The 21,806-nt window shown below is 38.4% G+C and overlaps 1 protein-coding gene across 4 annotated transcripts in view; it reads left to right on the forward strand.

Moving 5' to 3' along the window:
- YWHAZ (tyrosine 3-monooxygenase/tryptophan 5-monooxygenase activation protein zeta) overlaps positions 1-10,865 on the forward strand; it is a 32,079-nt gene extending 21,214 nt beyond the window's left edge. For all 4 annotated transcript variants that reach the window (XM_012762045.3, XM_012762041.3, XM_012762046.2 and 1 more), the window contains 4 exons: positions 5,897-6,020; positions 6,464-6,627; positions 6,708-6,803; positions 8,686-10,865. In XM_012762045.3, the coding sequence (XP_012617499.1) occupies positions 5,897-6,020; positions 6,464-6,627; positions 6,708-6,803; positions 8,686-8,745 (444 nt within the window). In that variant the 3' untranslated portion in view covers positions 8,746-10,865. The remainder of the gene's footprint in view (positions 1-5,896; positions 6,021-6,463; positions 6,628-6,707; positions 6,804-8,685) is intronic.
- The last annotated feature ends 10,941 nt before the right edge of the window (positions 10,866-21,806 follow it).

Below are 21,806 nucleotides of genomic sequence, written 5' to 3' on the forward strand. Positions count from 1 at the left end.
TAGGATTATGCATGTGCTACTATGCTTCGAAATGTCTTTAAAAGATAGTGGTTGTCATCAAAAACTTATACTTAATAGTGGGAGAAAAATAGGAAAACCATACATTTTATTGTGAATTAAATTGAGGAAATGTGAATTTCTAAATCAGATTAATTTTCACCAGGATTCAACAGATTAACATCGTACCATCAGTTTAGTGCTTGAATGTAGGATGTTCTTAAATTTTGTTTGACCTGAAAATTCTTTGGATTTGATTAAGAAAGTTAATGTACTGTGGTACTTGAAAAATTTTTACAAGTTCTATATCTTCAGTCAACCTAGCCCTGTTTTATGGTTGGTTGTGATGCCTCCTGTACTTTTCCTTATGTAATGCTATGCCCACTTCCCCTTTTTAATTAAGATTTTTTACAGTGTTTCAGAGCCATCATTGCATTCATTGTACTATTGTAGGTGAATGAAATTTTGTAGGTGGTTGTGCTGTATATTTAGCAGGATATTCTCTGAGGAGTTTTTTGTACATTTTGAAAAGTGCTATCAGTCCTTTTTTTTTTCCCTTTCATTTTCTGTTTTACTTACCTCCCTTTGCTTTTCCCCCTACTTTGCTGTTACTGCTGCTTTCTGATTTATGCTGCTTCCTTTTTCCCCCTCTTTCTCTTTGCCCATTTGCTTTTTTCCTCTGGCCTCCAAATTTGGAAAAGATTTTAACAAATGAACATGCTTAATTGCCTCTTTTGTATTGTAATTAATTCAGTGAACTCTGTGTGTTCCCTTAGAATTGAAAGAGACCATGGGTACAAAAATACAATTAGATAGTAGGAATAAGTTTCTAGTATTAAATAATACAGGTGGGAAATTATAGTTAATCGTAATTTATTACATATTTCAAATAACTAAAAAAGAAGAATTGCAATATTTCCAACAGAAAGAAAAGGTAAATGTTTGAGGTAATGGGCATTCCAGTTACCCTGATTTGGTTATTACACATTATATACATGTATGGAAATATCACATACACCCTAAAAGTATGTACAACAATTATATATGCGTACAAATTTTTTAAAAAGAAACAAAAAGACCAAATATGAATCCCCTTTACAAAATACCCAAGTAATCCTCTTGTTTCTCCCTTACACTTACCTCTGACAAGAGAAGAACTCATTGTCTGACTAGGTGGCCTACTCCAGTTTTAGGCTGCTCGTAAGTTTTCTTATATTGAACAGAAATCTTTCTCTTGCTAAATTTAACTGGTCTTTGGGAACCATTCATGTCCTATTGTTTCCATCTTCATGACAGTTTCTGTTGTTCTCGTCATAGCTTTGATTACTAATCTTATCAATATACCTTGGAATCACATTGTCCTTTTTAGTAAACATATCACCCCATTGGGAAAGTGAATGTGTAACATAATGTTAGAGGAGTACAAGTTAGTTTGCTGAATTGGAATTGCACCTTTACAAATTAGCTGTGGTTTTGAGAATATTACATTGTTGTGCCTCCACTATCTTCTATAAAGTGAGGATAATTATAGTTTGTACCTCATAGATGGTTTGGGAAAAATCAAATAATCATAATAAACCATTCAAAATTTAGTGACTTAAAACAATGATTTATTCTTTCTTGTGGCTGAACTCTTATTTGACAGTCTTCACATAGTATTGGCTAGGGTTACTCATTGCTGCGTTCAGCTGGGCTGAAAATACTCAAGATGGTTTAATTTACAATGTCCGATGGGTGGGACTGCCTCGGCCTTCTTCTTCAGCAGGGTAGTTTGGCTTCTTACACACTGGCTCAATTCTCCAAGAAAGCAAAAGGGGAAGCCTGAGTGCTTTTAAGGGTTTAGGCAGAGAAGTGGAATAAGTAGTCACTTCTGCTGGTCAAAGCAGGTCAACAAAGTTAGCCTGGACTCCAGGAGAAAGGAAATAAATTTTACCTCTTGACAGGAGGCAGAATGGCATATAAGAACAGGAATGACAGAGAATTGGTGTAGGCCATCTTTGGAGAAAGTTTCTCTCACAGTTCTGTTTTTGAGCCAGAGTGTTAGCCTCTTTAAATTTAATCTTTAATCCAGTCTATTTATTTATGCCTTTCTCAACTTATTTTGCTCAGCATTTCACCAGAAACATTTGCCATTCATTGTTGGACATTTTGATCTATCAGCCAATAAGCAGACTGACTGCTGTTAGCAAGCCAACCTGTTACTTGTGGCTCCTGGTTAATGCCTTTAAAGTTGTTACATGGCTAATTCAGTGTTCACCTTAGGGGAAAAGGTACTTAACTGCTATTTTAATTCCCTCACTACTTAGCATGAGTTACCCCAGTATAAAATAAAACATTTTTAGGGATATGGAAGTTACCACTTATAAAAAGATACATTACTCATTCTAGTAGCATTTATTTTATTATTTATTTATTTTTCGAGACAGAGTCTCACTCTTGTCAGGGCTAGAGTGCCATGGCATCAGCTTGGCTCACAGCAACCTCAAACTCCTGGGCTCAGGCCATCCTTCTGCTTCAGCCTCCCGAGTAGCTGGGACTACAGGCAGGCGCCACCATGCCCGGCTAATTTTTTTTCTATATAGTTTTAGTTGGCCAATTAATTTCTTTCTATTTTTAGTAGAGATGGGGTCTCACTCTTGGTCATGCTGGTCTCAAACTCCTGACCTTGAGCGATCCACTTTCCTCCGCCTCCCAGAGTGCTAGGATTCCAGGCATGAGCCACCGTGCGCAGCACTAGTAGCATTTATTAACACCTTGCCTTTAAAACTTAAATAAGTTTTCTGATGTAGCTTTAAAATTTTATGTCTGAAGTGATCGGTTCACTCTTAAGTAACTGTGTATGTTTATGTGCAGTTTATGGGTTAAATAGTTATTGAACAGTGAAGGACATGATTAGGCAGTGTTATTCTTAGCTTCACTTGTCTTTTCTGCTGGACCACTAATCCACAAACTTAGAGACTTGCTTCACAAACTTCAGAGATCTTATTCATTATTTTCTCAGTGCCTAGCACAGTGGCATTTGAGTATTTGGGGAATAAGTAAATGTAAAAAATGTCTTGAAGTTGTAAAGTATGAAACAGGGATACCTAGGTGGTAAATTAATTTCATGACAATGCTCAGTTATTGTTGATTCTTTATTTGAAATTATTTAATATAGTAAATAAGCTAGAGAGCAGTTCACAGTTGATTTGTATACGGAGGCTTCTTAAAATTTGTATATTTTTCTCCTACTTAATTTGAAGTAAATAACTCCATATATAAATTCTGATTAATCACATTACACCTTTTTTTTTTTCAGTTGACTTTATAGCTCATTTGGTCTTAACCTTTTGCCTAGCCAATTAGAAACAGAATTTACCCTTCCCCACCAAAAGTATTTACATAGAGATTTGTTAGTTTTGTCCATAGTATCTTTTAGTACTTATTACAAAGTGTATCATAATGGAAGGAATTAGAGTTCTACTTGTCTGTATAGCTAGATTATAAAGTACTAGTATATTGTGTTTCCAGTTTCTGGCATGTTGTGTATAGTGATAATATCAAGTAAACATTTAACTGAGTGCTTATCCTAAGTGATTTACCTGTATTTTCTCTCAAAACCCATAGAGGTCCTTACCTTACAGATGAGAAACAACTGAACCATTTAGATTAAGTAGGTCACAGTGTGGAGTGCCTCAGTTTAAACCCAGACTCAACCCAAAGCCACTATGCATGCACCATCTCCTATAATTGAATGAATAATACATTTTGCATAAAAATGTAAAATTTGAAAAAGCCCAGTCATTTGTTTCTTAAGACCATTGCTTTGGGCTGGGCACAGTAGTAGCTCATGCCTATAATTCCAGCACTTGGGAAGGGTGAAGTGGGAGGATCACTTGAGGACAGGAGTTCAGACTAGCCTGGGCAACATAGTGAAACTCTGTCTCTACAAAAAAATTAAAAATAGCCAGGCGTGGCGGTGCACACCGGTAGTCCCAGCCACTCGGAAGACTGAAATAGGAAGATCACTTGAGCCCAAAAGAGCAAGACTACAGTGAGCTATGAGTGTACCACTGTACTCCAGCCTAGGTGCCAGAGGGAGACTCTACCTCTAAAACCATTGTTTTAAGTGAAAAGACCTACTTAACTATTTTAAATGCAACTATCTTCTGCTGTTTGAGGCAGATCCTCTAAGAGTAACCATAGGTGGTACACAGAGCATGGTGTTCACAGGACAAAATATGATGGTGTAGGTGTGGTATAATAAGGAGTTTACCATCCTAACCAAAATGCTCTTTTGATTTCAAGCCAGTAGTTTCAAATATTGATTAATAATCATAGGATCTCAATCAATGGAGGTTTAAACTATTACAATAAACAAAAGAGAAAAAATTGAAAAGAAAATAATCATAGGAAACATCATTTCAGGTTGACTTTTCTTACCCCAGACCCCTTCTTACAACACTGTGAAACTTGGCCCTACTGCTGCTTCATTGGGGTATCTATAGCTTGAGTTGTAAAAAGAAATGAGAAGCTGAGTTAAAACTGTTCACCTCCCCACCAGCTACTATTTTTAAAAATTTTTAAATTATATTTTGCATATGAGTGGGTGCCTTCCAGAGTAGAAAATAAGAATTTGATACATTTGCCTAATCCTGCTGGAATTATCTTTTTTCCCCTTAACTGAAAGAAAAAGATCACCAGTTTATTGAGCCTTCTTCCCCCAGTATAATCTAATTTTTGTCTTTAAATTGATTGTAGAGTAGAATTGTTAGCCTATTAGGATTTAAATTAGTTTAAATTGTTGCAGTTTTAAACTTTTTTTTTGAGACAAAGTCTTACTCTGTCACTCTTGGCAGTGTGCAGTGGCGTCATCATAGCTCACTGCAACCTCAGACTCCTGGGCTCAAGTGATCCTCCTGCTTCAACCTCTCCTGAGTAACTGGGAGGACTGCAGGCACACACCCCAGTGCCCAACTGGTTTTTCTGTTTTTGGTAGAGACAGGGTCTTGCTCTTCTCAGGCTGGTCTTGAACTCCTGAGCTCAGGCATTCCTCCTGCCTTGGCCTCCCACAGTGCTAGAAAAGACATGAGCTACTGTGCCTGGCCTTAAACAAAATTTTATAGGATGGTGTTTTTAATTTTACCTGTGGTCTGTGATGATCTTTTAACATGTTCTAGCTAAAACTCACTTTAATAAGATTAAAGTCTATTCTTTTGCTCTGAACAGTTTTTCGTTTTTTTGAATTGTGTTCTTGTAAAGGAAGTTAATTTTGTTCTGCCTCCTCTGGCTTGGACTCTGTGGTAGTATCTATTATATTATAGGTTTCTGCTTTAGTCATTCCTCCTGAGTCCAGAAGGTTCATCTCTTATGGTCTTTCTATACTTATGTCTTTGACTACATTAAAATGCAGTTTCCCAGCACATTACAATATGTTCCTAAATAATAAACTGTCATGTTTGTACTGTCATTCATTGAAGTCAACGTGTAAATAGATAGTTGTCAGGGACCATTATTTAATTGTATCATCCTTGAATAATAACGAACATTGACTTTAAATTTTAAGTATTGGAGTATGCCCAAAGAATTCTGCTTCTATTTTTAAATTTTTATTTATTTTTTTATAGAGACAGGATCTCACTCTTGCTCAGGCTGGTCTTGAACTCCTGAGCTCAAGCAGTCCTCCCGCCTTGGCCTCGCAGAGTGCTAGGATTACAGGTGTGAGCCACCTCACCTAGCCAAAATTCTGCTTTTAAATGACAAGTTCATGAGCTTCTTACATTCACAGTTGTATTATTGACAATGGCTAGGTGTTAAAAGTTTTATAACTTAGGCTTTAGTATGCTCTTTAAGAAATGTAAGCTCTTTCAGCTTTGTAAATATTTTATTCTTATTACATATGTTTTCTTTTTTTCCTAAGTCTCTTTTGGAAAAGTTCTTGATCCCCAATGCTTCACAAGCAGAGAGCAAAGTCTTCTATTTGAAAATGAAAGGAGACTATTACCGTTACTTGGCTGAGGTTGCTGCTGGTGATGACAAGAAAGGTATGCTGTTTTATAAGCCTGTTGGTTGAACTTGTATAAAATAACATAGTGTGAAAGAGTCTCTTTCTGAAGTGTAAACAATTTTTTGGTTGTTTTTTAATTGCTTAGAGCACTGAATAAGGAGTGGTGATGCTTTTTTTTTCTTTTTTTTTGAGCTCAGGGACTATGTATCTACTCCCTAATATTGGTATTCTAAAATGGATGTTTCTAAAAAGCCTATTTTGTGTACAGGGCAGTGATGTTTTTCAGTGTACCTAAGGAGTGAGCAGTGCACTAATCAATAAAACTATGACAATGATGAGATTATAAAGTTGTTTTTATCTTAACGTTAACTGATGTGTGATGTTCCAGCTTAAGCCTCTTTTTTTTTTAACCTTTTTTAAAGGTTTGGTTTGAGGGGTGAAGTTGAAATGCATACTTACATTTTCATGTGTCTTATACAGGGATTGTGGATCAGTCACAACAAGCATACCAAGAAGCTTTTGAAATCAGCAAAAAGGAAATGCAGCCAACACATCCTATCAGATTGGGTCTGGCCCTTAACTTCTCTGTGTTCTATTATGAGATTCTGAACTCCCCAGAGAAAGCCTGCTCTCTTGCAAAAACAGTATGTATTTTATCTGTTATGTGGATATTTAGTAATCTTTCTTATCTGAGCACTGAAATCTGCTCTTTTTAAAATCATAGGCTTTTGATGAAGCCATTGCTGAACTTGATACATTAAGTGAAGAGTCATACAAAGACAGCACGCTAATAATGCAGTTGCTGAGAGACAACTTGACAGTAAGTACATAACACAACATTAAGGATTAATGTGGTTGAAGAGATTATGTTGTTTTACAAGGAATATTTGTGATCTTTTTTATTAAATATAATAGCCACAGTTAAAAACCACATAAAGAAAACTACCTTGCAGAAAGTGAAATATTAGACTAAGAACTAAAAATGTACATTTTCATTAGTTACATGGTTTAAAATTTTAATTTTCAGTGTTTGCAATCCATGGTTTCCATTTCAAATCTTGAGTGTTTTCATTTTAGTCACATAATAGTGTAGTTTTTAGTATCAAAAGTATACTGAGGCTACCCATCTTTAAATTCCTTTAAAATGGTTTTCTTGCCCATTAGGTTGCCTCCATGTTTGTATAGCTAGCGTAGGGCATTAATAACTTCAGTTAAAAATTCTTACATGTCCACCGAATCTGATTGGGAATCTCTTTTGCCTTGTTTCTTATATATAAAAAACATAAACAGTAGTTCTTTAATGTTAAGTATCTAATGTTCAAATTCCACTTGTTTTGTCTTTTTTAAATTGTCTCTTTTTTAAGAAAACCTAATTGGGATTCAAATAAAGTCTATACATTGCAGTTGGTTTGTCTTATTGGTTCCTTAGGTTTTCTTATTCTTCACATAAATATTAAATTTGAAGTTTTGAGGCTTAGGTGAAAAAATTATCAAGCATTTGCTGTGTGTCAGGTAAAGAGGTAGGAATTGCAGATTGTAGCCTATTGTCACTGGGTTTTGTTAGCTTCTTAGGGCCATTTGTCTTGGGCATTGTGTATCTTTATTTCATACATTTTATTTCCTCTAACTTTATTCTAGTCCACTACCAGTTTTCTATAAACCAGTTCTCTATTTTAGTGCTGGATGTTCTCCTAAGAGTGTTTCTTTTCTGGTTGGAAATGATGAGATGTCATTTTTATTTTTTTATTTTATTTATTTATTTTTTATTTTTATCTCAAGGTAGTTCTCAAAGAGATGTCATTTTTAAAAAGATGGAACCTAAGACTTAGTTATTGTGTTCTCATCACTTTTTGGGAAGGCTTGATGCATACTGCAACAACTGAATAAGGAAAAAACAAGTTCCAGTTCTTACTCTGTCGGCATTAGCTGTGTGTTGTCTCTGGGCCTTATTAGGATCTGCTGTTATCGTTATAGGTTGATTGGATCATTTATCAGTCAAGAAAAGAAGTTTTCCTAAAACCTTAACCTAGTATTTGCGTCTGAATTTGGTTGATCAAGATTGTCTCAACACATTACCCTAGAAAGAGAAATATCTTCTATCAAATTTTTATATGTTTATACAGAAAATTCAAGAATCCTTGAAAGTTAGAACTACAACAAGACATTAAAGACAGTTCCAAGTGGTCACTGGCTAGCTGAATAATAGAATCCCAAATTCTACCACAAATAGGACAACTTTGTTTTTTACCTCTTAGAAGATGTGGTTTTGACCATGCTTTATTTTTCCCAGCATTTATTTTGAATCATATAAAATCTAAGCTAAAAATGTCAGAAAAGCTAGATTTGTAGTTTAGCTCTGGTAGTTAAACTCTAGTTGATACTGGTTCTTGAATCTCACAGAGCATAGAATTCTCTTTGTAGTGGAAGTCAGTCTAAGCTCTACTAGGGGAGAGTACTTAGTCAACCCTAGTTCGTTGAGCATGGGCCAAATTAGGTGTTTCTGGTTTAGTGCCACTCAACTAGTATGTCCATTTCTTGTATTGATTGTCCATCTCTTGTATTGGGGCTCTTCGGGACAATGTGATATTCTGAATGCTTTCCAACTAAAATATTCTGGTACCTTGGAATATATATGGAAATTTTCTATTTTTTTTTTTTCCTAAACTGAAACATGCTAAAACGTTTTTTCTTCTTTTTACCAGTTGTGGACATCGGATACCCAAGGAGATGAAGCTGAAGCAGGAGAAGGAGGGGAAAATTAACCGGCCTTCCAACTTTTGTCTGCCTCATTCTAAAATTTACACAGTAGACCATTTTGTCATCCATGCTGTCCCACAAATAGTTTTTTGTTTACGATTTATGACAGGTTTATGTTACTTCTATTTGAATTTCTATATTTCCCATGTGGTTTTTATGTTTAATATTAGGGGAGTAGAGCCAGTTAACATTTAGGGAGTTATCTGTTTTCATCTTGAGGTGGCCAATATGGGGATGTGGAATTTTTATACAAGTTATAAATGTTCGGCATAGTACTTTTGGTACATTGTGGCTTCACAAGGGCCAGTGTTAAAACTGCTTCCATGTCTAAGCAAAGAAAACTGCCTGCATATTGGTTTGTCCTGGTGGGGGATAAAAGGGATAATTGGTTCCGGTCACAGATGTAGTTATTGTGGGTACTTTTAAGGTTTGGAGCACTTATAAGGCTGTGGCAGAAACAGATATATCATGGATATTACATGTTAAACCGTGTGTATCTATAGAATACTCAATCTCAATGTGTACACCTTTGACTACAGCTGCAAAAGTGTTCCTCTAGACAAAATTGTGACCCAATTTACTCTGGATAAGGGCAGAAACGGTTCACATTCCATTTTTTGTAAAGTTACCTGCTGTTTGCTTTCATTATTTTGCTACACTCATTTTATTTGTATTTAAATGTTTTAGGCAACCTAAGAACAAATGTAAAAGTAAAGATGCAGTAAAATGAATTGCTTGATATCCATTACTTGGTGTATATCAAGCACAGCAGTAAAACAAAAAACCCATGTATTTAACTTTTTTTAGGTTTTTTGCTTTTGTGATTTTTTTTTTTTGATACTTGCCTAACATGCATGTGCTGTAAAAAATAGTTAACAGGGAAATAATTTGAGATGATGGCTAGCTTTGTTTAAATGTCTTATGAGATTTTCATGAACAATCCAAGCATAATTGTTAAGAACACGTGTATTAAGTTCATGTAAGTGGAATAAAAGTTTTATGAATGGACTTTTCAACTACTTTCTCTACAGCTTTTCATGTAAATTAGTCTTTTGGTTCTGAAACTTCTCTAAAGGAAATTGTACATTTTTGGAAATTTATTCCTATTCCCTCTTGGCAGCTAATGGGCTTTTACCAAGTTTAAACACAAAGTTTATCATAACAAAAATACTACTAATATAACTACTGTTTCCAACCATGTCCCATGTTCCCCTCTCCTCCTCCCAACCCCCAAAAAATAAGTTCTTATTTTTTCTGGGGAAGGGGGAGATTGATTGGAAAAAACTAATCTGTTCCATTTAAAATTTTGGTATATGGCATTTTCTAACTTAGGAAGCCACAATGTTCTTGGCCCATCATGACATTGGGTAGCATTAACTGTAAGTTTTGTGCTTCCAAATCACTTTTCATTTTTAAGAATTTCTTGATACTCTTATAGCCTGCCTTCGATTTTGACCCTTTATTCTATTTGTCAGGTGCACAAGATTACCTTCCTTTTTTAGCCTTCTGTCTTGTCACCAACCATTCCTACTTGGTGGCCATGTACTTGGGAAAAGGCCGCATGATCTTTCTGGCTCCACTCAAAGTCTAAGATACCTGCTTCCTTTGCTTGCATCCCACAAACTATTTCCCTCATCCTCTTTACTGCAGCAAATCTCCTTAGTTGATGAGATTGTGTTTATCTCCCTTTAAGCCCTACCTATCCTGAATGGTCTGTCATTGTCTGCCTTTAAAATCCTTCCTCTTTCTCTTCCTCTATTCTCTAAATAATGATGGGGCTAAGTTATACCCAAAGCTCACTCTACAGACTATTTCCTCAGTACTTTGCAGAAAACACCAAACAAAAATGCCATTTAAAAAAAGGTGTATTTTTTTTCTTTTAGAATGTAAGCTCCTCAAGAGCAGGGACAATGTTTTCTGTATGTTCTATTGTGCCTAGTACACTGTAAATGCTCAATAAATATTGATGATGGGAGGCAGTGAGTCTTGATGATAAGGGTGAGAAACTGAGATCCCTAACACTGTTTTGTTGCTTGTTTTATTATGACCTCAGATTAAATTGGGAGTTATCGGCCCTTTTGGATAATTGTCCCAAATATTACATTCAAATAAAAGTGCAATGGAGGCCTTGGGGTCTTTATTTCCAGGAGAACAGATCTCTTGACATCTGGGGCAACATAATAAGCATCTTCTCTCACAGCTCTTTGTTTTACCTTGCCTGTTGACTTCTCCTGACCCCCAGGCCAAGGAGGTGAAATAGTTTTATTGCTGAGGAGAATTAAACTAGTTAGACTGAGGAGATAGGAATATCATTCAAGTAAGGTATAAATAAAACTTGAAATTTGTCACATTTGCTTAATAAGCTAATGTGCATCAGTCACCTAAGCTGTCTGATTCTGAAGTAAATTACAAAGCTTCACTAATAACTAGCTATTAATGTTTTCTACATAGTAGTTCCCAATAGATGATTTCCAACCTGAGATATTTTTTGCAACCTGAGATTTCCTTGGAATTTAATTTGTTTATAACTTATTTCCTTAAATTGTCCCCAAAATCCAGGCTTCTGTCTGTTTTTGCCAATTTAACATGATAGTGCAGGATATTAGAAAATCCAGTGATATGTTTTTTGTGTGTAAAGTATTGTGATTATTTTTAAAAAGTGAATTAACCACTTAAGAGTTGGAGAGTGGAGCAGCAGTGTGACTGGCAAAAAGAATGTACTTTGCTGCAGCTCTGGCTTATGGTCCTCACTATTCCAGTTAATAGTTCTGTTATTTTCATGCTATAAAAACCTTAAAATTGGGGTGTGGAGGGATGAGAGAAGAGAAAAGATGTTAAATGGCTTAATTATAGGGGCTCAATCTTTCTTCCTGATTTCTGCACAAAATAGTCACCAATCCTGCCATGGCCCAAAGCATATTTTAAAATTAGTCAAGGCCAATTTGTATGCTCCAGTCAGATTATTTGTGGTCAGACCTCATTGGAAAGTGAAACTTTGAATGACTTGGGAAACTCAACTATCCATAGGCTCCAGATGCAGACCAGAATTGTTGAGACTTCCCAGCAGTGGCAGCATCATTTAAATGATTATTACATAATCTTCATTAGGGGAGAACACTTAATTTGGGATGCAGGTGCATCGTAATCACTGCATGAGAGCCTGTAATGTGTTAGACAACTACGTGGTGCTATGTGCTTGCAGATAGTCCTACACATTCCTGTAGGGAGAGAGGTCAAGAAATAAATTGCTCTATTATGTCATTTATCACATAGGAAATGACAATGGTAGCTTTGAAATATATACAGTCTTAAAGTGATGATTGAAACTGGGCCCTTGGAAAATGGCTAGACTTGGGTCTTTTCTGAATGTGAAACTGCATTAATAAAATACTTTTATGTTACTTAACAGTCAATTTTATTCTAGCTCTTTTTAGAAGTCAAGAGACCTAAACAGATTTAAAAGGATGGCAAACCATGCCGGACAAGCAAGCATATGTGTCTAGGTTGCAGAAGCAAAGTTAGTGTTATCAACTTAGGTGATGCCATAGACCTGAATATTTGATCATATTTGAGTTCATTCCATGAGATTTCTGAAAGCCCAAAATTAACCCCAATTCCAGAACTTAAACCCTGTCAGTATTTCAGTAGGTGCTTGCTTACCTGAGGGGAACTTGTTTTAAATGTTTACTTCCAGGCACCCAGTTTCAAGGATTCTAACTTTAGCTTGGAGACCAGGAATATGCGTTTTCTTAGCTAAAACTTCCATCAGTACATTGTCCACATGACAAGTCTGTGGAGGAGGGCAAAGATGATACTTGAAAAAATAGGATAAAAAATAGCAAGACTACATTTTGAGCCTCAAAAAGGCTATTTCTAAAGCTGGAAGGATAGTTTATAAAACAAGTGAATCTATCTGCTCAACAGATCATAGTTCCCGAAATAGGTAAGGGTAGAAGTTATTTATCAAAACAAAAATTTCACATTAATAAACTTAGTTTATTATGTGAAAGCATCTGGGAGCAGATATGTAGAACTTTTACTGTGTTGAGGAAAAAGTTATACATAACAATTTTGTGAATTTTTTTGATGAATGCCATTTGTATTTTTCATGTCATAAAAATCGACTCCAGATGAATGAAGAACTTAATGGCAAACTATAGCATGTTCACAAGATGTCGAGACTAACTTGCTGGCTTTGAAGTGTAAGGAGAGCTCTCTTAAAATGGGTACAGAGTGCACTAACAAGAAAAATTGTATAAATTTTGAATCTTGATCATTTACATGAAAGAAAACTACCTGAAATTGAAAAGACAACTGAGACAAGATGTACATAGAACTGACAAAAGATTGGTATCGTGAATATATAAAGAACTACAAATAAAAGGGGAAACAACCAAATAGAAAAATAGGTTTTGAACAGGTTTTTTCATAGAAGAGGAAATAATATGGCCAATAAATACATGAAGAGACACTTAACCAGGGAAATGCAAACCAAGACCACAATGTGATATATTGCCAATTTTAGCCATTTGATTAGTATAATTTAAAAATCTAGCCACACCAAATGTTTGAGATGGTGTGGATTGAGATCTTTTACACACACATTGCTGGTGGGAGTTCAGTACATCCCTTTTGATAACAATTTGTCATCTTGTGAAGTTGAACATTCCCATCTCTACAAACCCAGCAATTCCCTCCTGAATATATTTCTTAGAACTGTTGAACACGTATGCCAGGAAATCATAAAAATATTTGCAGTTGCACTGTTTGAATTATCAAGAAATTGGGTATAATCCAAATATTCTGTGGTCCCCAGGCTACAGACCAGTGTCTGTCTGTGAGGTGAGCGGCAGACTAGCGAGCAAAGCTTCAGCTGTATTTACAGCTGTTCCCCTCCCCATCGCTTACATCACAGCCTGAGATCCGCTTCCTGTCAGATAAGCGGTGGCACTAGATTCTCATAGAAGCGGGAATCCTACTGTAAACTGCATGTGAGGGATCTAGGTTACATGCTCATGAGAATCTAATACCTAATGAGCTAAGGTGGAGCTGAGGTGGTGATGCTTGTTCTGGGTGTGGCTGCAAATACAGATTGTCATTAGCAGAGAAGTTTGCACCATACATGTAACGCATTTGAATCATCATCCACAAAACCATTCCCTCTCCCCACTCCCACCCCCTGTCTGTGGAAAAATTGTCTTCCATGAAACTGGTCCCTGATGCCAAAAAGGCTGGGGACCTCGAAATGTTCATTAAAAGAATGGATACATAAATTGAGTTTACCCAATGACATAATCAGTAGAGAAAATATATCAACTACAGCTCAGTAACATGTTTGAGTTTTAATAATGTTGAGTGAAAAACATTGTTTTAATGTTGGGTGAAACATTATTTTAATGTTGAGTGAAAAAAAGTCTCAGTTCACTATGTACAGTATGATCCTTAATAAGATTAAAAATGAACAAATCGGCCAATATGGTGGCTCATGCCTATAATCCTAGTACTTTGGGAGGCTGGAGCAGAGAGAATCGCTTGAGCCTAGGAGTTACAGACTGCAGAAAGCTATTAAAGCTCCACTGCATCCCTAGCCTGGGTGACAGAGCAAGACTATGTATCTTAAAAAAAAAAAATCTTGCATAAGCATACAGGTATGATAAAACTTCTTCTACCAAGGAAATGAAAGATGAGTACAAGAAGAGATGTTGCCCATAAGAGAAGAAGCCCAGGGACAGGGTAGGTGGAGCAGGAAGACATAAGTCAATGTAAGCTACCAGTAATGTTAAGCAATGTTTTAAGCTTGGAGGTGGGGTGGAGGATTCACAAAGTACAGTGGGCCAAAAATTAGTCAACGGCTTACTTTGAATGCTAAAAATAAGATTGGCGGAGAAAATATGGGAGATAGTGACCAAATTTGTTTAAATGACAAGAAACTGAACATAAAACTGTCAGTAGGGACTGAAAAATTGCTACCCTATTCATTACACCCTAAAATTGTCTCTACTGAACTCTGAAGGAGCAGGCAGCGAAAGCCAGAAAGTTTTTAAGGACTTCTGGGTAGCACATAGTGAGTCTTTATTCTTGTGGGGCCTAACGAATTTTATGGCATATCAGCCAAACCCCTTCAGAGAATTCAGCCTGCCTTAAGTTCCCCAAGGTTAAATTCTTAACCTTTAGAGGAAATGAGTTACGTTCAAACCACTGAGGCATCTCCTATCACAGCCTTTTATGGACAAATCTTAAGATTTTCAATATTTTTTCTCATATTCCTCTGGGATTTTTCAAGGTTCTTTATTAACTGAATTGATTTTTGTAGGAAAAGTCTGCTGACTTGAGTTAAAAATACAGATTTTACTTATGATCTATAAACAGTATAGATCTATATATACTTATATATAGATCTCACTTTATAAGTAAGTATACTTTATGTAAGTATACTTATATATACTTATATATAGATATATATGTATACTATATATACTTTTACTTAAAGTAAAACAGTAAAACATGTTAAAGTAAACATCTTAAAGTAAAACATGATCTATAAACCGTATACATCAAATGGAAACACGGTTGTTGGCTTTTAATTTTCTTTTTCTTTCCCAGGGTTTGCAAAAGAGGTGTCCAGAAAGTCATTTTGGGAGAGCTTAGTCCTTCCTTAGAGGGTCTTTATATAATGGATCAAAGTTGAAGAGCCCTCAAAATTGGAAATGAATTTCTTTGGAAAAAGCTTTAGAGTGCCAGGCATTTTCCCAACCATCATCTGCCTGCCGAGTGAAGGAAAGGAGAAGGTTTTCCACTGGGACCACTTTACAAACTGTTCTGGAATGTAAGCTGCATGGATGGCATAGAGGGTGATGCCAGGCTCGTGGGAAAGTCTCAAGTCAAGAGGTGTTGGCTAGCTGGCTCTGCTGAATGGACAGAAGTGACTACCACCAGAAATGGCCTGCTCCCTCAAGATTTGTGGAGGCCAACAATGTGGCATGTTTCCAGTAGTCTGGGATTAAGACAGCCTATAGCTATCTTTTTTTGTTGTTTTTTTTTAGAGACTGGGTCTTACTCTGTTGCCCAGGCCAGAGTGTAGTGGCATGATCATAGCTCACTGCAACCTCAAACTTCTGACCTCAAGCGATCCTCCTGCCTCAGCCTGCCAAAGTGCTGGGATCACAGACATGAGCCACCATGCCTGGCTGCCTATAATTATCTTAAAAGGAATGTGTTTTGTTTGTGAATGAATGACAGGGTCTCACTCTGCTGTCCAGGCTAGAGTGCCATGGCATCAGCCTAGGCCAGAGCAACCTCAAACTCCTGGGCTCAAGCAATCCTCCTGCCTCAGCCTTCCAAGTAGCTGGGATTACAGGTCTGAGATACCATGCCTACTAATTTTTCTGTTTTTGGTAGAGATGATGTCTCACTCTTGCTCAGGCTGGTCTGGAACTCCTGAGCTAAAGATATCCTTCCGCCTCAGTCTCCCAGAGTGCTAGGATTACAGGCGTGAGCCACCACACCTGGCCAGGAACATGGTTTAAAAGGACTGCTTGGATGGGGTCTCCACAGCAATCTGTGAGGGTTAGACCCACAGAAACCAGAGTGTGAGGGGCAGTCGAGCAGGAGCTGGTGGTGCTGGCCCTCGAGAGATAATCAGAGGTCTCCAAAGAATTTGTGGAAGGGACTAATTTGAAAGGTGGCTTGGCTGGGGGTGGTGGCTCACACCTGTACTCTTAGCACCCTGGGAGGCTGGGGTGGGAAGATTGCTTGAGCTCAGGAGTTCTAGAAAAGCCTGAGCAAGAGCAAGACCCTGTCTCTACTAAAGATTGAAAAATTAGCTGGGCATGGTGGCACATGCCTGTAGTCTCAGCTACTCGGGAGGCTGAGACAGGAGGATCGCTTGAGCCCAGGAGTTTGAGGTTGCTGTGAGCTAGGCTGATGCCTCGGCACTCACTCTAGCCCAGGCAACAGAGAGACTCTGTCTCAAAAAAAAAAAAAAAATAGATGGTTTAAACATCTATCAGGGTCAGAGGGGACCAATTCCAGACAAGATGTTTCCTGCCCCCACCTCTCTGCAACCCCAGTGGAGCCAGCACAGCCAGGGGCGAGGAAGGACCAGGCGAGGATGTGCAGATGATACTGACCACAGGCAAGTCCTTGCAGCCCCTGGACCACAAGCAGAAGAGAGGACCTCCCACGGGAGATGCAGTCGGCGTTTGGACTGTTACTGTGATTACTATATGGGACTAGACACTTTCCCACTTACAAAACAATCTCAGCTCACGGTAAAAGAAATGACAAGGATGAGTCTGCAAACAAGAAACCGAAGCATTGGCACACCAAAACTTGAGGGAGAAAGCCATCTGAAAGAAACTATAAAACAAATTTGTTGATATGATTAAGAAAATGAAAGAAAGAATAGAAACCAAATTGAAAAACCGGGATGCTGGAAACAATGAAATACCGCTACCTGATCGAACAGTCTGGCAGGTAATCTAATTTAGAATTAAACCCCAGCTCAAACTAAGAAAACATATGCCCACTCCCTGCTTGATTGCTTTCTTTCAAGGGACTTTATTTATTTATTTACTTTTTGAGACAGAGTCTCGCTTTGTTGCCCAGGCTAGAGTGAGTGCCATGGCGTCAGCCTAACTCACAGCAACCTTAAACTCCTGGGCTCAAGCAATCCTCCTGCCTCAGCCTCCCGAGTAGCTGGGACTACAGGCATGCGCCACCATGCCCGGCTAATTTTTTTTATATATTTGTAGTTGGCCAATTAATTTCTTTCCATTTATAGCAGAGACGGGGTCTCACTCTTGCTCAGGCTGGTTTTGAACTCCTGACCTTGAGTGATCCACCCGCCTCGGCCTCCCAGAGTGCTAGGATTACAGGTGTGAGCCACCGCGCCCGGCCTTCAAGGGACTTTAAAGCAGAACACCAACCATGAAGAATTTCACTTTCCCCAGGAAATAAACTCTTTTCTGCCTAATGACACAAAATAGTAGCTTTACTTTTTCCCAAAGTCATATTTATTCTTTTATTAAAAAATGAATATCTTGATTGTATCACTTAGCACATTCAAATGTGCAATTTTAGGTGATTTGAGGGAAAAGGCCTTTTTTGGGTTGCACATTCCTAACTATAGGGAGTGAACATTAAATATCCTGTCAGTTTTTTTATTTTTAAAAAATTCTAGATTTACAGAAAAGTTGCAAAAAAGTACAAAGAATATTTATGTCCCCCATTACCCAGGTCAACATTTTTCCATTTGTTTTATTTTCTCTCTATATATATATATATTTTTTCTGAATCATTTGAGAGTAAGTTGCAGATAGGTGCCTCTTTAGACTTTAGTGTTCATTTTTTTTAAGTTTCTTATATGAAACTATATAATTATCAAAATCAGAAAATTTATACTGATATGATACTATTATCTAATCTACAGACCTTCTTCAAATCTACCAAGTGTATCATTAATGTCCTTTGTAGCTGCTTCAGGAAAACTCTCAAATTGAGTTTTCCCCCTGCTCTCACAACACAAGAATATCAACATAGAAAAAGACTTCTGTGATTAAACGTGGGGTGTTTTCCCCACACACCAAACAGCAGACACTAGTGGGGTGTCCTCTGTTTCAATTCTGATGCGGTCTGCCTGGAGATAGCATCAGGTCCCGCAGGGTGAGGGCTCAGTCCCCAAAACTGCCCCCACTCCAGACACAAGTCTGGGCCTCTGGAACCTCTTTCTGACTGACCAGCGTCAAGCTGGGGTTCCCACGACCTCCTCTTTCTGTTTGATTAATTTGCTGGAGCGGCTCACAGAACTCAGGGAAACATTTACTTACATTTACTGGTTATTATAAAGGATGCTACAAAGGCTACAGACGAGGACATGCGTAGGGTGAGCTATGGGGGAAGGGGCACGGAGCGCCACTTCTAGGATTCCCCATGTGTTCCGCTATCGGGAAGAACTCTGACCCAGCCCTCTTGTGTTTTTATTTATGAACAATGATGTCACCCCCAGGGTATGGCACGGACCCTCTCTGGAACGAAGATCTCATGATCCACAATCAGAAAGCAGGGAGATTGGGGTGCTACCTTGAGGCAGGAGGTCAGACAGACTCTGTTTCCTGAGCCCAAACACACCCAACATTATAACACAGGACTGTAACAAGGGCTATGGGAGTTATAAGCCAGGGACTGTGGGTGAAAACCAACATATCTACCACACCATCACAGCAGCAAAAGTAAAAACATTTTTTCTTGGGTCCAAGATCCAATCCAGAATCTGCTTTTATTTAGTTGTTATGTCTTTTTGGTTTTTAGTCTCCTTTAATCTGGAACAATTTCTCGGTTTTATCTTTTATTGGCCTTGACATTTTTGAAAAGTTTGGGCAGTAAATTTTAGAATGTCCCTCTTTTTTTTTTTTTTTTTTTATTCCCCGATATTTTCTCATTAGTTTCCAGTTATACACTTTATTTATTTATTGAGGCAGAGTCTCACTCTGTTGTCCGAGCTAGAGTGCCATGGCGTCAGCCTAGCTCACAGCAACCTCAAACTCCTGGGCTCAAGCGATCCTCCTGCCTCAGCCTCCTGAGTAGCTGGGACTACAGACATGCATCACCATGCCAGGCTAATTTTATATATAGAAATATATATATATATATATATTTTTTTTTAGTTGTCTATCTAATTTCTTTCTATTTTTTTAGTAGAGATGGGGTCTCGCTCTTGCTCAGGCTGGTCTCGAATTCCTGAGCTCAAACGATTCTCCCGCCTCTGCCTCCCAGAGTGCTAGGATTACAGGCATAAGCCACCGATCCCAGCCTATACACTTTATTTCAGGAATGTCACTGAAGCAATGTTGGGTCCTTAGGTGTCATAACATGAGGCCCATTACTATGCTATTAAAGAAAAATAACTTCTCAAATTAAGAAAGTAAAGGATACATTTGGTATTCAGAGTTTTCATTATAACTACTAACAGGAGACCACTTCTACCAGCAGCCATTATCTGAATGACCTTTAGCAAGAACTCTTGATGACAAAGACTGTCCTCAGCTGGAAGCTGCATGTAGCAGAGGATGTTAGGAAGAAGTATCCCCTGCCTACTCCGGGCCATTCTGGAAACACTCTAGCCAAGTGCTGCAGCCAGTGGACAAGCCATTTCAGCTGTGGCGGGCGGCCATTTCAACTATGTCCTGCTCATCATTCTGTCCTCAGCTGTCAGTATAGAACCTGGCACAGAGCAGACACTCGGCAAGCACTTGTGGATAAATCTTGAGCCCCCTTCTGGCATCTGTGCTTCCTAACAAAAAGACTACCTTTCTTGTTTGCAAAAACCTAACATAATCACTTACTCAGAACAGGTACTAAAAAAAATGTTTGTTAGGTTGGAGAGAATGACTCTCACTTGGGTAATTTGCTTCTGAGAACTTATTTCCAGATAAAGTTTGTTTTGTTCTGCATTTAACAGCTGTTTGTTTTTTAATGTAAAGAAATAATGTCTTGCAGGGTATCAATCACAGTACCACTTAGAATTATTGGTTAATCTGGCAGGGGCTTTAGGGATTGAATGTAACCAGCTTCTAGAGTTCTATCCCCAAACCAGCTCTTTTGCAGATGTCCTGGGACTAGTGGGGTCTGCTCTTGTTCACAGGCGTCACAGGGATCTGGGCTTTCCTGACCTCCGAGAGGACTTGTTTTGCTCTTTTCAGCCCACAGTCAGTGTTGTGTCTGTCTTCACTTACTTGAAATAGGCCTGATGCTTGTTTCTGGCCCCAGGACTCATCTTTTTGATGTTTTGGTATGATCTGGTCAGGCTGGGATCAGCGCTACATCTGGCTGGTATTCGTACAGGTAAGATACACTTTTAGGGCCCAGTGGGTGTGTATATATGTGTGTGTGTGTGTGTGAGAGAGAGAGAGAGGTGGAGACAGACGGAGACAGAGATTAGACCCAGTGCAAGCCCGGCAGTTCTGACTTGGAAAGAGCAGCTCCTGAAAAAACCACCACACAACCGTTCCCAGACTGGTAACAAGGCTCCAGGGATAAGGACCTTAGAGCAGTGATTCTACTGCTGGCTCACTGGCTCACCTGCAAAACTTCTAGGAATCCCGATTCCCCAGCAGCACTCAGACCCCACTATACATCAATATCTGAGGTGGGACCCAGGTACCATCTGTTTACGCTGCCATGATGATTCCAATGCAGTCAGGTTCGAGAACCAGAGCATAAAACAGGTCAAAGATGCGGAGCTTGCCACCTGTTTGCTATGACATAGATATTTAAATTTCTTAATGCTTTGTAGTTTGTGTGTTTATATTAATAAAGCATTTCTTTCTTTTTTTTTTTTTTGAGACAGAGTCTCACTTTTGTTGCCCAGGCTAGAGTGAGTGCCGTGGTGTCAGCCTAGCTCACAGCAACCTCAAACTCCTGGGCTCAAGCGATCCTCCTGCCTCAGCCTCCCGAGTAGCTGGGACTACAGGCATGTGCCACCATGCCCAGCTAATTTTTTGTATATATATTTTTAGTTGGTCAATTAATTTCTTTCTATTTTTAGTAGAGACGGGGTCTCGCTCAGGATGGTTTCGAACTCCCAACCTCGAGCAATCCGCCCGCCTCGGCCTCCCAGAGTGCTAGGATTACAGGCGTGAGCCACCGGGCCCGGCCAATAAAGCATTTCTTTAATAGAGAGAAAAAAAAAAAAGGATGCGCAGCTGCGGGACTGCGCTGTCCGGCACAGCAGCCACTAGCTGCCACGTGGGGCTATTGAGCTCTTGAAATGTGGCCGGTCTGATCTAAGATGTGCCCTAGTAAAATCCACACTAAATGACAAAGACCTAGTTTTAAAAAATGAATGTAGAAAATATCACAATTTGTATTTGTCATGTTGAAATGATAATGCTTTGAGTATATTTGGTTAAATAAAATATAGGCAGTCCCCGGTTATGGATGAGATACATTCCTGAGAACAGCTTTAGGTCAGATTTGTATGTAACTCGGATGCCTGATGAACTGCACATATACAGTAATAGTAATAACAACAACACTGTAAGGGCTCATACGTGGTAAGAATACAGTT

Source organism: Microcebus murinus, chromosome 7 (assembly GCF_040939455.1).
Source record: "Microcebus murinus isolate Inina chromosome 7, M.murinus_Inina_mat1.0, whole genome shotgun sequence".
NCBI classification, from domain to species: Eukaryota; Metazoa; Chordata; class Mammalia; order Primates; family Cheirogaleidae; genus Microcebus; species Microcebus murinus.